Raw genomic sequence first — 13271 nt, forward strand, 5'->3', positions numbered from 1 at the left:
GAACTCCTTCATATCTTTATGATCCAGCCGTCATTGTTCTTTTTTGTCTTGCTGCTTCTCTCTCTTGAAGTGCCGCACTGGATTCTTAAGGACGTATTGCTGCTGTGGTGAATGGCCCAATTTTCAACCCGTCAAAATGACGGACGGCCTTAAATTTTCCCCGTCCACTCTTAAAAAAAATCCGTCAATGATGGAAAATTGTCCGTTAATGTAACCTCTTCAGAAACAGAAATATATTAGATGTAAATGTTTATCCAGTCTTGTTTAACTTAGATTTTGTTCCAAAAGACAGGCTTTGTTATCAGCAATCACCCCTCCTCCTCCTGAGTCCTCCCAAATAAAATATGAAATCACGGGTTTACTTCGGGCTCGGGCCTGCAAATCAAGTTAAGTGATCGGGCCCATGCACCCTTAGTGGCTCCCGTTCTCGCCGAAATTTCGAAATCTCAGAGATAGGCGAGGCCATGAGAATGCGAGACGAGGGTATTATTACTGTTGTGGCGATGCCACTCTAGCTTGTCCGCTGCTCTCTGCTGTGCGTGCATCAGCGCGAAAATTTACGCAAATGCATCTTTTGATTTCAACCAATCAGCGCTGACGCAACAACGTCACGCACCTGACGTCACACTCGACAACAGCTAAACTAAACTAGCCGAGACTACACTCGAAGTCAGACGGACACGTTTTTCTGCCAATCTGTGGGTTTCCCTTTTTGTCCAAATATATTTTTTACGACAACTGTCTTGTCCACGGTGTCTTTTGTTCGTTCCACTGGGGTTTAGCAAGTGTGTTTATAAAGAGACGAAAATCTCTTTACTGTTAATAGTGTTAGTGTTTCAACACGGCTACGCTCGTGAAAGCAAAACAACAAACTCAAACGCGTCTTCGTTCAATGTTGTCAACTAATATCCGGATTAATTTTCGGCAAATTTTCCTCAATTCTCCGGACAGATTTTAAAATTTGAAAAACCCGGAATTCTGGGAAAATACGGAGGACTTTCATCTCTGCGATACCAGCCACCGACACATCAGGTATAAAAATCTGACACTGAGTAAGTCCTCCTTGCCGGAAGTTGGCACTATATTGCAGCGAATTCACAAGTGGGCGAATCATCATGTGTGTCAGAAAGAAAGCAAGGTTGTTGTTAATTGAAATATCTATATCACAAGTGCTAGTGGTATCTGTGCTAGAGGTATATGTACTGGTATCGGTCTAAAAAAAAAAAAAGTGCCATTGTACATCCCCAAAAACATGCATGCACAGGTCAAATATCCAATTTTTAAGGGTTATAGATTAGTCCAGTGACATGGATGCTAGTTTTGTTAGCCCATCTATGGTGTTTTACATTGTGTGTTAGCAGTAAGCTAGCAGACTTTCATATGGGCAAATTATGTTTGTTTTAGGATGATTTGTCGTGTGAGGTACCTATGGACAGCGAATAACATCTCGTTTGTTCGAACTTTCCCAAAATGCGGAAGTGGAGCTCGCACAGACCTCCCCCCACCCCCTCCCCCTCCAAACAGTCACAGAAAAGGAGACAATGTCGAAACGTTACCCCCTCTAGTCAGCATACTTCCATTTCAAATCCCCCCCCCCCCCAAAGACTTAAAGCTTTTACACTTGTAAGCAGACCTTAATTTGCCGTTTGGGAAGCCTGGAGCGAAGAGGCAAGCTCGGGGCGCTTTGGCAGGGGAGTTTGGGAAGCTACAAAGAAGGTATTATTTGTTGGCTTTGCCAGCAGCTCCCGAGCCACCTTGTATTCTGTGTGAGTGCATCCGGATGGAGGCAAAGATGGCTCCTTGTTGTTGAAGAAGCCGGATAAAGAGGTGCATGCATATTATTGTACTATATAGACTGCACATGCGGTTCTCAAAATGGGGTCCGCGAGATGTGACTTGGGGGGCTGCTGAACAATTTGCAATGGATGAAGTCGAATCACAGTTTCTAAAATGCATATGTATGTATAAAATGAAGCTGATTAATTCTTCCTGCTGTAGCTTTTGCCCAATTAAAAGCTTGGAGATAAGCATAATATTACAGTTATAAAGGCCCTTCTGTCTTAGGACAAAAGACGCATTTCAACATTTGACAAACCCTTCATGTGTGGGGGTCCAATGTATTTATGTATTTATTTATTGAGAATAAAGCCGTCTTTCCCAGAATCAATGAAAAATCTGGGTTTAAAAAAAAAGTAGAATATTTGAGTTAATATCAGCAAAATCACATGCCAACAGAACAAAGTTGAACTGAAAGAAAACCAAGAAAAAAAGCCTCGAAAAAAAAACCACAATGTATATATTTAGACTGTACAACTATAAAATTACAGCATCTCCACCATTGACAAGATCTGTTTTTTTTTTAATTCACCTGTTTAAAAAAAAAAATCTTCCCTCATTAAATTTGAATTTTAATCTGATTATATTACATGTTATCTTGGAAAAATACTGCTATTCTTGCAAGATTAACTTTTTGTCCTGACATATCATTGTTAAATTAGTTTGTCTGAAAAAAATGCAACTTGATTTCTTACAACTCTCACCTCTCACATATGAATTTGTTATCGCCACTTCATAACTCCTCCCCCCCCAAAAAAATAGGAAACTTTTTCCATCTTATGGCATTTAGTGGCATGCATCATAGTTCTATTTAATTGGCATTGGGATGATGGTGTGAAGGGGGGGGGGGGGTTGAACAACAACTCCCCTGTAAGGGGTCCCTGGGCCTAAAAATCTGACAACCCCTGCCCCTGCACCCGTCGCCACTTTATAGAACAGCACGCTCTACTAGCGTTCCAAAGGTAACCTGGAATAAACATTCTTGGGGGTGGAAAAATGTCATCTTTGGAGCATTACTGCGGGAGGGGAGCAGCCTTTCATGAAAAGAAACGAGATTTCCTGAATGGAGAGCATTCCAAGGACGCCGGTGGTCTCGGCTTGCCAAGAAGCAAGACGACACATGCCGGAGGATCGTCTGCCAGGTAACACAAAGAGCTCTCATTTCCTCCTTTTATAACAACACACACACACACACACACACACACACACACACGCATGCACGCACACACACACACAAGCACACACACACACACACACACACACACACACACACACACAATAAAAGGCATACACAACCAAAAACTCAATTTGGTGAATCATTGGATTTCTACATGGCAAAATGTACTTTTGGGATTCCAAACCAGAGCTAAACCTTGACGGAAAGATCCGGCAAAACTGCGACTTTTATCCAGGTCAAGAAGGATTTTTGCAGATTTTCTGACGGACGTTACAGATCAAACCCAAAACGGAAATCTACTTGATTTACGTTGGTACATTTTCAGCACTGTCAATTTGATACGTTCTGTTTTCGAATAAAGGGACGTAAATGAAAGCATTTCGTTTAAATCAGAATCAACAATTAAAACAACAATAATCGAGAGATTACCTATAAACATGATTGTGAGTTGCATCCCTACTCGGTGTTACCGCTCTCCTGTCAATGCGGAATACAATTTCACGACGATTACAATAGGTTTTTTCCCTGGCTGTTCTGCGTGAAAGGTATTGACACATGTCGACGTAAACTCGAAACGTTTCCACCTTCTCAGGCATCACACTAGAGGTGGTGTGAAGTAACAAATGCCTGGACCAGGGTGCCAGGTTGAACACTGGACAGTCGCTTCTCCCTTGGACAACTCTGTTTACAGGTAAGCCCGTGTCAACACCACCCGTAGCACTTGGATGTGAAGCTTTATGATGGACAGTGTGAGAGGGCATTTTCCGTGGAAAATGACAAAAACAGACAGTTTTTACAGGAAATGTCACAACAACGATGAATTTCATCATTCCTTCTTCATTAAAGACGCAAGCAGCAATGATGTCTCCCCGACGTTATCGGTTCAGGGATCGCCATTGTGGGGGGATGAAAAACAAACAATGCCCAATTCTAACAATAATGTAATTCTATAATCAGATTGAAACTCAAAGGAGCTGTTGATTTATATTAAGCTTAACAGATTTAGACAATGCCACTCGGGTTCTGTTTAACTAATCGGGCCCAGGATTTACATTAAGTAAATGTGTCAGGAAATTGAGACAAGATTATCATTCTTTCTGTAAATACATGGACAGCGCAAGTGGCATAGCCCCCCCAAACCCCCATATCTGGCCTGCGACAAAATGATAAATCACGTACGTAAATCATGGTCTTCTAGTTTCACAAAACCGGGGTACGAGATATGGTCTGCATTTTTGGTTGCCAATCCTTCCTCTAAAAGCGTCTGACAAATACTTGAACAATTATTTACTCGCTTCCAATTTCAAAACTAGTTATCCATCAAGTTGATGTCTAAATGTGAAAATATAAGGTGATCATACATTAGTATGGGATCACAGACATGACGCATCCTCTGAGGGAAACCATAACGCCGATGTGGCTTGCGACAAAAATGCGCTCGACACCTTTGATGTGCAAGATAAAGAACATACTTTGAGGAACATTCTTGTTTGGTGGTTTGCCATGACATTTATTCAAATGTAAAAATGTGATTACATTCAACAAAGGTTAGAAAACACTGTCAGCGTGGATTCATGGACACACACACACACAGACACACACACACACACACACACACACACACACACACACACACACACGTGTAAACTGATCCTAATACAGCTCTTGAAGTTTGATACTTGCCTGGGGATCCTCCATGCAGACACACACGCACACACACCCACCCGAGAGATCATCCATATCCTATTACTTGCTCGCAAACACACACCCAAACAGACACACACACTCAGATTTTTGTTGTTGCTCTTATTTTGTGATGCCTGCATATCTTAATTGCGCCACACCACACTTTCTTTACTGCATCCTAACAACATGGTGACTTTGGAATAGTCTGTGAGAGCACAGATGTTAGCGGTCGATATCGAGGACATTGTGTTCTGTTTGGAGCAATGCTGAAAAAGATATCGACAAACCAATTTTGACGCAGGACAGCATGTTCCCTTTTAATCCTTGAAGGCAGAAGCTGAGAATGTGATCATGTTAGGCCAAGAATGCAAGCGGAAAATGACTGAGGTGCGCAACTCGTCAACGACTTGAGACATGCTTGAAACCTGAACGTTAAAGACCTCAAACTCACGCTGTCGGGCAGAATCCCCGCATCTCCAAAATGACTACTTTTCAGGTAATTCAAAACCTCGCCCTAACGGGGGAAAAAAAGCCATCTCGCTTGAAATAGCGAACAGCCATTGTTCAAGTTGATACAATTTTTTGCCGTTGTATACTGTTGCGCAACATCAACACAACCACACACAAAAGCCACGTTCAATCACTAATTTAGTGCTGTCATTCATTAAAATGGTCGAGCACGTCGCCAGCACACCCATCCACATCAAAGTGCACACGACGACTGCCCTACCAGAAAAAAAAAAAGACTTGACTTTCACGTCACATGAGCCCAGCATCTTTGAAAACGCTTTTTCAATGGTCTTAGAGCCATGTGTGATGCAATAAATCAAAAAATGAGCCGACTAAGCAGTTTGAAAAATTAATCTACACCGATGCATTATTGCAATCACACTTTCAATCTTGAGGCCACATAATACTGCACGGCTCCCGCAGACTGACAAAATGACGGAGATTTACAACACTTACCATACAGTAAAAGAAGAAATTTTACAGATTTGTTATGAAGCTATTTTCAACACTTTAAATAATTGATAATGCATAAAAATAAGAGTTGAGGTTGGACCAACAGTATCGATATGTAAAAAAAAATATACACCATATTTTCACGACCATACGACGCACCATATTAAAAGGTGTAGTGTCATGTACGGGTGCTATTTCTGTATTTAACACATCCACAAGGCACATTATATTATTGGATGCAGGCACGGTAACACGTACGCTGGTTTAAAAAATACAGTAGCAAGTATGCATGCCAGCTTATGTTTTTAAAAAGGCAGCGGGAGCAAAACTGAACTCGGTTGTACTTTATTGAATGCTTTAACAATGTACTCAATATTTTTTTCGATTAATCCTCATCCTCAAATCTATCAAAGTCCTAATATTCTCATCTGAAATGAACAGCTGGGCAAGTTCTCCATCAAACACGCCAGGTTCCCTCGCGTCATTGTGACGCTCAGTCTCGCTGCTGTGCGGCTCCTCAGAAATGATGTCAGCTTTTTTGTGAACTCAAGCACAATCCATACACAAGTTTTGGCGGAACTTGCCCAGCGCTGCCTCCTGATCTTAGTAAAGCTGTGCTCACCATCGCTCACAAGTTCACTTTGACTCTGGCTGGAATTTTTTCTTTCGGCTTAATTAAAAATCACCATAGGTAGCCATTTCTGTCCATTACCATGGCAACCAAGCACAACAGTAATGGCCGACTTCACGCACCCCGTTGTGCGTATCACTACCGTGCTGGTCCCCTTCTTCTCTACAGTGTGGTTCACCGGGATGTCGAAAGTGAGCAGAACCTTGGTCATGTTAGTGACGTGGTCAGGCTTTATTGTGGTTGGTCGGCAATCTTTTTGTTAGTTTTTAAAAATGCAAACTTAGCTTGTCCCTCATCACTTGCCGTAGCCCAAGCGGTTATGTAGGAATGTGGGGATTGGTTAAGAGAACAGTTGGTAATGGATTACAGTGAAACTCCTCTACAACGAAACCTACATGGGCGAAAATACCCCCCAGTGTGAAAAAATCTTTATGCATGAACACCATTCCCACTCTCCTGCCCCCCATACAATGAAAAAAAACCCTGTTGTGTTATTCGAAATCTTTTTCCCTGCTCTTGCCTCGCAACGAGATTCACTACAACGAAGTCTAATCCAACAGTGACCTCTAACTGCTTCGTTCGGAAATGGCAACAGCAACCACCACACTGGTTTACACATGCGCAGTAGTACAGGAAGTATTTGTTATTGTTAGTTTCAGACACAGCAAGAACGTTGCATTGCTAAAATGGCTACAAAACGGACCTTTGGATGTCATGCAGCTAAGACAAGAAGAGCTGTGACGCTGGAAGAGAGCAAAAGTGATCAAAATGAAAGACGGAGGAAGCAAAATAAAAGACATTATCCAAGAAATTGATGAAAGTGAAAGTGAATGCTGATCGTAAATTTCGCCATTTCTTTTCTTTTTTTTTTTCTTTCTACACTGACTATATGAAGTATAGTGGTAAGTCACATCAATTAGCAGTCACACAGAATCCAACGTGTGAAGAAGCCAGACAATCCTACAGTCAGATATCTATTAAACTCTCTTAAACAAACACGACCACGCGTGATTGACCACCTGGTAAGCAATTCCTTTTCGTTTGTCTTACCGTAACGTAGAAGTTGTTCAATATAACCGTGTTTAACAGTGCCCACCAAAGGTAATGTCATTCAATTAGACAGCTAGCTAGATCGTTAGCATGCTAATAAGCTTCCAGTAAAAGTAATGTGGACATGTCCTGCAGGCAAGGTTCTGGAAAACTTTTCTAAATCTTTAACAACACAATCTGTGGAACTTGATTTTGGTGCCAAATGTTTATTTCAGTGCAGTATTTGTTTTATTCGATTGCAGTTAATTGAGATTACTTAGTACAGGTAGCCTAATGAAAGTGGGCCATGCACTATTAGCATTTATGCTAAGTCCAGTGTATTTACACTGTTTATTCTTGTGTTGATTAATGTACACCGTTTCAATGAAAAAAACAAACGTTTGCAATGAAATTATAGCAGTATTCATCTTTGTTGGTACATTTGGTCAAGACAATATTGTGTTACTCTATTTTAATTTTACATTGTTATCTGCCTGACAAAGGGTTTGCCCTAATCTATTGGTCTGACCAGCAAATGTTTTATAAAATTTTGTATATTTGAGGAAGAAAATAATATTCATTTGGCTCAGTACTTTCTGAGCCAAAATAAGTGCTGCCATTGTATTGTGTTTGCTTGTCTGGCTGACTTTTTGTCACTTTCCACTGTAGATGTTTACTAGTGGTGATAATGTCACAGAGAAGAGCCAGACTGAGCCCTGAATCTGAGGCTGCTCATTTTATTTTATCTGGAGTCAACAAGCCTTGTTTGAAAGCCCAGTGGATCAATGATTATAAAGGTATGCTATCAATGTACCTGCTATCTAATTCTTATGGCAACTGCACGCACATGACAAGAGCTGCAACCAAGCCTGTCACAGTGACAGATTTTTTTCGCACATTGTATTTACCCCAAAAATATCACAATAAACAACAGCATGTTTTTTTTTTTTTTTTAATGCCATTGATAATATTCATTCATTCATTTTCCGAACCGCTTGATCCTCACGAGGGTCACGGCGGGTGCTGGAGCCCATCCCAGCCGTCATTGGGCAGTAGGCGGGGGACACCCTGAATCGGTTGCCAGCCAATCGCAGGGCACACAGAGACGAACAACCATCCATGCTCACATTCACACCTAGGGACAATTTAGAGTGTTCAATCAGCCTACCATGCATGTTTTTGGAATGTGGGAGGAAACCGGAGTACCCGGAGAAAACCCACGCAGGCCCGGGGAGAACATGCAAACTCCACACAGGGAGGCCGGAGCTGGAATCGAACCCGGTACCTCTGCACTGTGAAGTCGACGCGCTAACCACTGGACTACCGGGCCGCCCGCCATTGATAATATTGGAGCAAAAATAATTAAAGTACTTTTTAAGAGAATGTTTAACAGCAATTATCCTTCAATTCTTGAGAATATTGTATTGCCATGTAGAACTAGAAATATCTTGGAATGAAAAAATAGAAACAGAAATTATTCGGCTTCTGTTAAAATATTGTGCTTCAACAACTATCACAATTCATAAAAATGCATACTATCTGTAATAGTAGAGGAAAAGTAGATGCCTTTATCCTCCTTCACAATGCCTGTTTTACCTGACTGAAGAAGGCTGTGGCAGCTGTTTGGCAAATCCACATTTTTATCAGCAATTTGTACTGCCCATCAAAAGTCTCTAGTTAGTTTAAAATTGAAAGAATGGTCACAGGAATTATGTATGTCATTATCATTATGACTATTATTGTTGATTGCTTAATTTTTACTTTAATCAGAATGCATCTTTTCTATGTGCAGTGGTATATATTGCTCAGTGGGATTTCTGATTGGAGATCGGAGGTGTGAAACGCCAGGACAGCTTGTAAAGAAATTAGATGAATCCTTTCCCTCCCACAATTGTGAGAGTTGCATTTGTATTTACAAAAAGAAAATAACAAAAATAGAAACGCACAGTTAATCGGATTAAAAAAAAAACATGCCATCCAACCATTTTCAAACCCATTTATATTAATAAGGGCCTGGCTGTGCTGCAGCCGATCCCAGCTGTCTTCGGACAGTAGGCAGGGTTCAACTTGAACTGGGTGCCAGCCAATCACAGGGCATACAGACAAACCACCATTCGCCCTCACAATCACACCGAGGGACAATTTAGTGTGTTCAATGAACGTACTACGTTGCATGTTTTTGGAATGTGGGAGGAAACCAAAGTAGTCGGAGAAAATCCATGCAGCCATGGGGAGAACTCCACACAAGAAGGCACTGTGAGGCGGACGTGGCAACCAGTCGCACACTGTGCAGCCGCATTAGGTTGCTTGTGACCAAAATAAAAACTATGGTGGTAATGCATTACCAACATTGCTGCCATAATTTTTTTGACCTTATTGCTCTTCTCTTTCTCTCCCTCAACCATATAATGCAGTTTGGAGTGGAATAGTGTAGAAACTTAAATTAGGATTCAAATTTTATCAATTGAGGAAAAATGGTAATTCACTTGACTTATGATGATCACTTTAGTCAAACTGTCGGTCAAACCTCTGGTATTTTTCTTTGCTATTCCATACATTCTGTTCAACTGATGGCAAGGAATGTAAACAACTCTGACGTAAGGAGCCACATTATTATTTTGTGCTGATACAAATTGCTGAAGAAAATTATCAGCGGTTCTGATAATTGTTTTTAGTTTTACATGGAATTATTTTGTTATCGCACCACTAAACATGTTTTTTTTTTCCCCTCTCTTTAAATTGTTATTTTTTGGTCTGCATGTATTTGTTAATATCTGATTAACTGCATTGTGTAAGCCTGATTTGGATTGTATTAATCGACATTTAAGTGTCAACTTTCCGTGTCCTAGGACGTGGTGTATTTACAAGTGAACCAATCGAAAAGGGGTCCTTCCTTTGTGGTTGAGTACCATGGAGAGTTAATCTCAAGCTATGAACGAGACAAGAGACAGAAAAAGTACACAGAGAAGCAAAATTGTTTCCTGTTTGATTTTGAATGGAAAGGAAGCACATGGTGGTAAGTCAAGATCTAGAAAAACATCATGTGGTTCTGTACAACATTGTAGTTTTACTGGAAAAACATTTCATGGTTCATTGTTCAATTTCAGCATTGATTCCTCCCATGAAGATGGTTCATTGGGTCGACTGGTCAATGATGCTCACAAAGGCCCAAACTGTAGAATGAAAAAGCTGACAATCCAGGATAAACCTCATCTTTACTTGTTTGCAATTGAAAATATCCAAGCAGGGAATGAAATAACCTTTGACTATGGAGATTCTCAGTGGGCATGGAGAGCACTGGTAAGTAATGCCTGAATATAGACAACCAGATCTAATAAGTAAATCATTATATTTCATAGGTGAGTGAAAGATCATTTTCATCAACAGTTTATTACCTTTTAAAAGTTAACACAAGTGTCTGTTTTAGAGGATTATTTGACATCAACAGAAATTCAAAGTCAGGAACAAGGACTCCACATTTTTCAGTCATTACATTGTTTTAGTCTGAAAGAGTATGTTTCGGGTGTTGTCTTTATGATTTGAACTCAGTCGTGTCTGTTGTCCTTAAATTGTTAGTTAACAGAGCTGTACAGTGGTAAGTACCATAAAGAGCCGCCTTGTGCTGTGAATGTGGTCACTGAAAAAAGTAGTCTAATTTATTCAAAAGTCATATAACTACGAAATATTTCTGACACTCTATGGTTGGTATAATGTTGCTTTTCATGATTTCAGTCATGCCCTCATACTTCTTCGGTTACTGTAGAGTACTTTAGAATATTTCTGATACTGTAATGTTGCTATGTTGCAGACACCAGGTGTTGGGATCCTGACTAAACCTTCTGGAGACCAAGAAGGGAGTGAGAGATCCACTTCATCCTTACAACAGGTTACTACGTTTTATCATTATATACTAGGTTTTAGTTTACAGCTTTCTTCAGAGATGAAAGTGGACTTCCCTGAAAATTCCGGAAAAAAACCCCAACACATATATATATATATATATGCAGCCTTTGTGGCTTCCGTTCTCGCCGAAATTTCGAAATCTCCGAGATATGGCGAGGCCATGAGAATGCGAGGCGAGGGTATTACTGTTGTGGCGACGCCACTCGGGCGAAGCGCGCCTCAGCAGTAGATAGTCCGCTGCTCTCTGCTGTGCGTGCGTCAGCGCGTACATGTACTCAAGCGCGTCTTTTGATTTCAACCAATCAGCGCCGACGCAACCGACGTCACACACCACAACAGCTAAGCTAAGCTAACCGAGACGACACTCGAAGTCGGACGGACACGTTTTTCTGCCAATCCGTGTGCTTCCCTTTTTGTCCAAATATATTTTTGACGACAACACCTGTCTTGTCCACGGTGTCTTTTATACGTTCCACTGGGGTTTAGCAAGTGTGTTCATAAAGAGACGAAAATCTCTTTACTGTTACTAGTGTTAGTACCTCAACATGGCTACGCTCGTGAAAGCAAAACAATGAACTCAAACGCGTGTTCGTTCAATGTTGTCAACTAATATCCAGATTAATTTTAGGCAATTTTTCCTCAATTCTCCGGAGAAATTTTCATTAAAATTTGAAAATCCGGAATTCCGCGAAAATCCGGAGGACTTTCATCTCTGTTTCTTTGACAAACGCAGGAGAAGTTATAAATCAGAAACATGGACTCGCCATGATTTCAGTCGTCATGTCCTCATATTTCTTTAGACCTGAAAAACCTGACTGTGTTTCAGGTGATATGATTTTTGTCTGAACCTAACTCTGGAGAGCCTGTATTCGAATGTCGCCATATTGCTGGTTCACAGAGCTGAACCGTGTTAACTTTCTATAGTGTGGTATATTAATCCCAAACCTTCCTATGAGCGATGTTCAATGAGAAATAATGTTTTTTCATTTATTAACTGGTCAGAATGAAGAATGCTGAATATTTTGACACCGTAATGTTGTTATGTTGCAGACACCAAGTGACGGGATCCTGACTGAACCTTCTGGAGACCAAGAAGGGAGTGAGAGATCCACTTCATCCTTACAACAGGTTACTACATCTTATCAGTATATACTAGGTTTGAGTTTACAGCTTTCTTTGACAAACACAGGAGAAGTTATAAATCAGAAACGTGGACTCTCCATGATTTCAGTTGTCATGTCCTCATATTTCTTTTGACCTGAAAAACCTGAGTGTGTTTCAGGTGACATGATTTTTGTCTGAACCTAACTCTGGAAAGCCTGTGCTCAAATGTCCCCATGTTGCTCGTTCACAGAGCTGAACCGTGTTAACTTTCTATAGTGTGGTATATTAATCCCAAACCCTCTAAAGATAGTTTAGAAGTCAGGAAAATGGACTCTTCAGGATTTCAGTCGTCATGTCCTCATATTTCTTTAGTCTGAAACACTTGAGTGTGTTTCAGTTAAATTCTTTGATATATTGTCTCCATATTGCTGCTTCAAGGAGCTGAACAGTGTTCGGATTCTTTAGTGTGGTACATTGGGCCCAGATCATCCTGTGTCAGGATTAATAATGCTGAACAAATATAAAATCTGTATACAGTAAATATTCTCCAGTGCGGACTCGTGTTTGCGCTGTCCAATTTGTCCTGATAACAGAAATTCCTCATTTGGGAAATGAGCATGGTCCATGTCCTTTATGAACCTGCAAGTATGTTGACAAAAATGCACGTGTAACAACACAATCAATAAAATACAAAAATATACTGTCCAAAAACTTTAGATAACAAAAACTGCAATACAGGTGTATCCAAAAAAAATCACAACAGTAAAATACGTACAGTATTTTAATGTTTATTTTTTTTCTGTCTTGGGAAAAAAATGTGTCTATTTTGGATTGTTTGGTTGGATGCATTCTTTGGTTTATGACAATGTTTGCCTGCGTGTCATACAGTTTTCTTGCTAGTTGCAAGTAACTGTCCCGTTGATCACCGATGTCTGGTAATTC

The 13271-nt window shown here is 40.5% G+C and overlaps 2 protein-coding genes across 3 annotated transcripts in view; one reads left to right on the forward strand and one right to left on the reverse strand.

The window, feature by feature from the left end:
- afg2a (AFG2 AAA ATPase homolog A) overlaps positions 1-13271 on the reverse strand; it is a 169460-nt gene that overhangs the window by 90284 nt on the left and 65905 nt on the right. The gene's annotated exons all lie outside the window — the stretch shown is intronic.
- Positions 7200-13271, forward strand: part of LOC109529051 (uncharacterized) — an 18710-nt gene continuing 12638 nt past the window's right edge. The window contains exons 1-6 of one of the 2 annotated variants that reach the window (XM_019892199.1): positions 7200-7315; positions 7992-8119; positions 10172-10338; positions 10430-10622; positions 11131-11208; positions 12276-12353. In XM_019892199.1, coding sequence (XP_019747758.1) covers positions 8108-8119; positions 10172-10338; positions 10430-10622; positions 11131-11208; positions 12276-12353 — 528 coding nt within the window. In that variant the 5' untranslated portion in view covers positions 7200-7315; positions 7992-8107. Of the gene's footprint in view, positions 7316-7991; positions 8120-10171; positions 10623-11130; positions 11209-12275; positions 12354-13271 lie in introns of both variants that reach the window. The other variant, XM_019892200.1, reaches the window with a different exon arrangement.

The sequence above is a fragment of the Hippocampus comes genome, unplaced genomic scaffold (genome assembly GCF_001891065.2).
Source record: "Hippocampus comes isolate QL1 unplaced genomic scaffold, H_comes_QL1_v1.1 scaffold129, whole genome shotgun sequence".
Taxonomy (NCBI): Eukaryota; Metazoa; Chordata; class Actinopteri; order Syngnathiformes; family Syngnathidae; genus Hippocampus; species Hippocampus comes.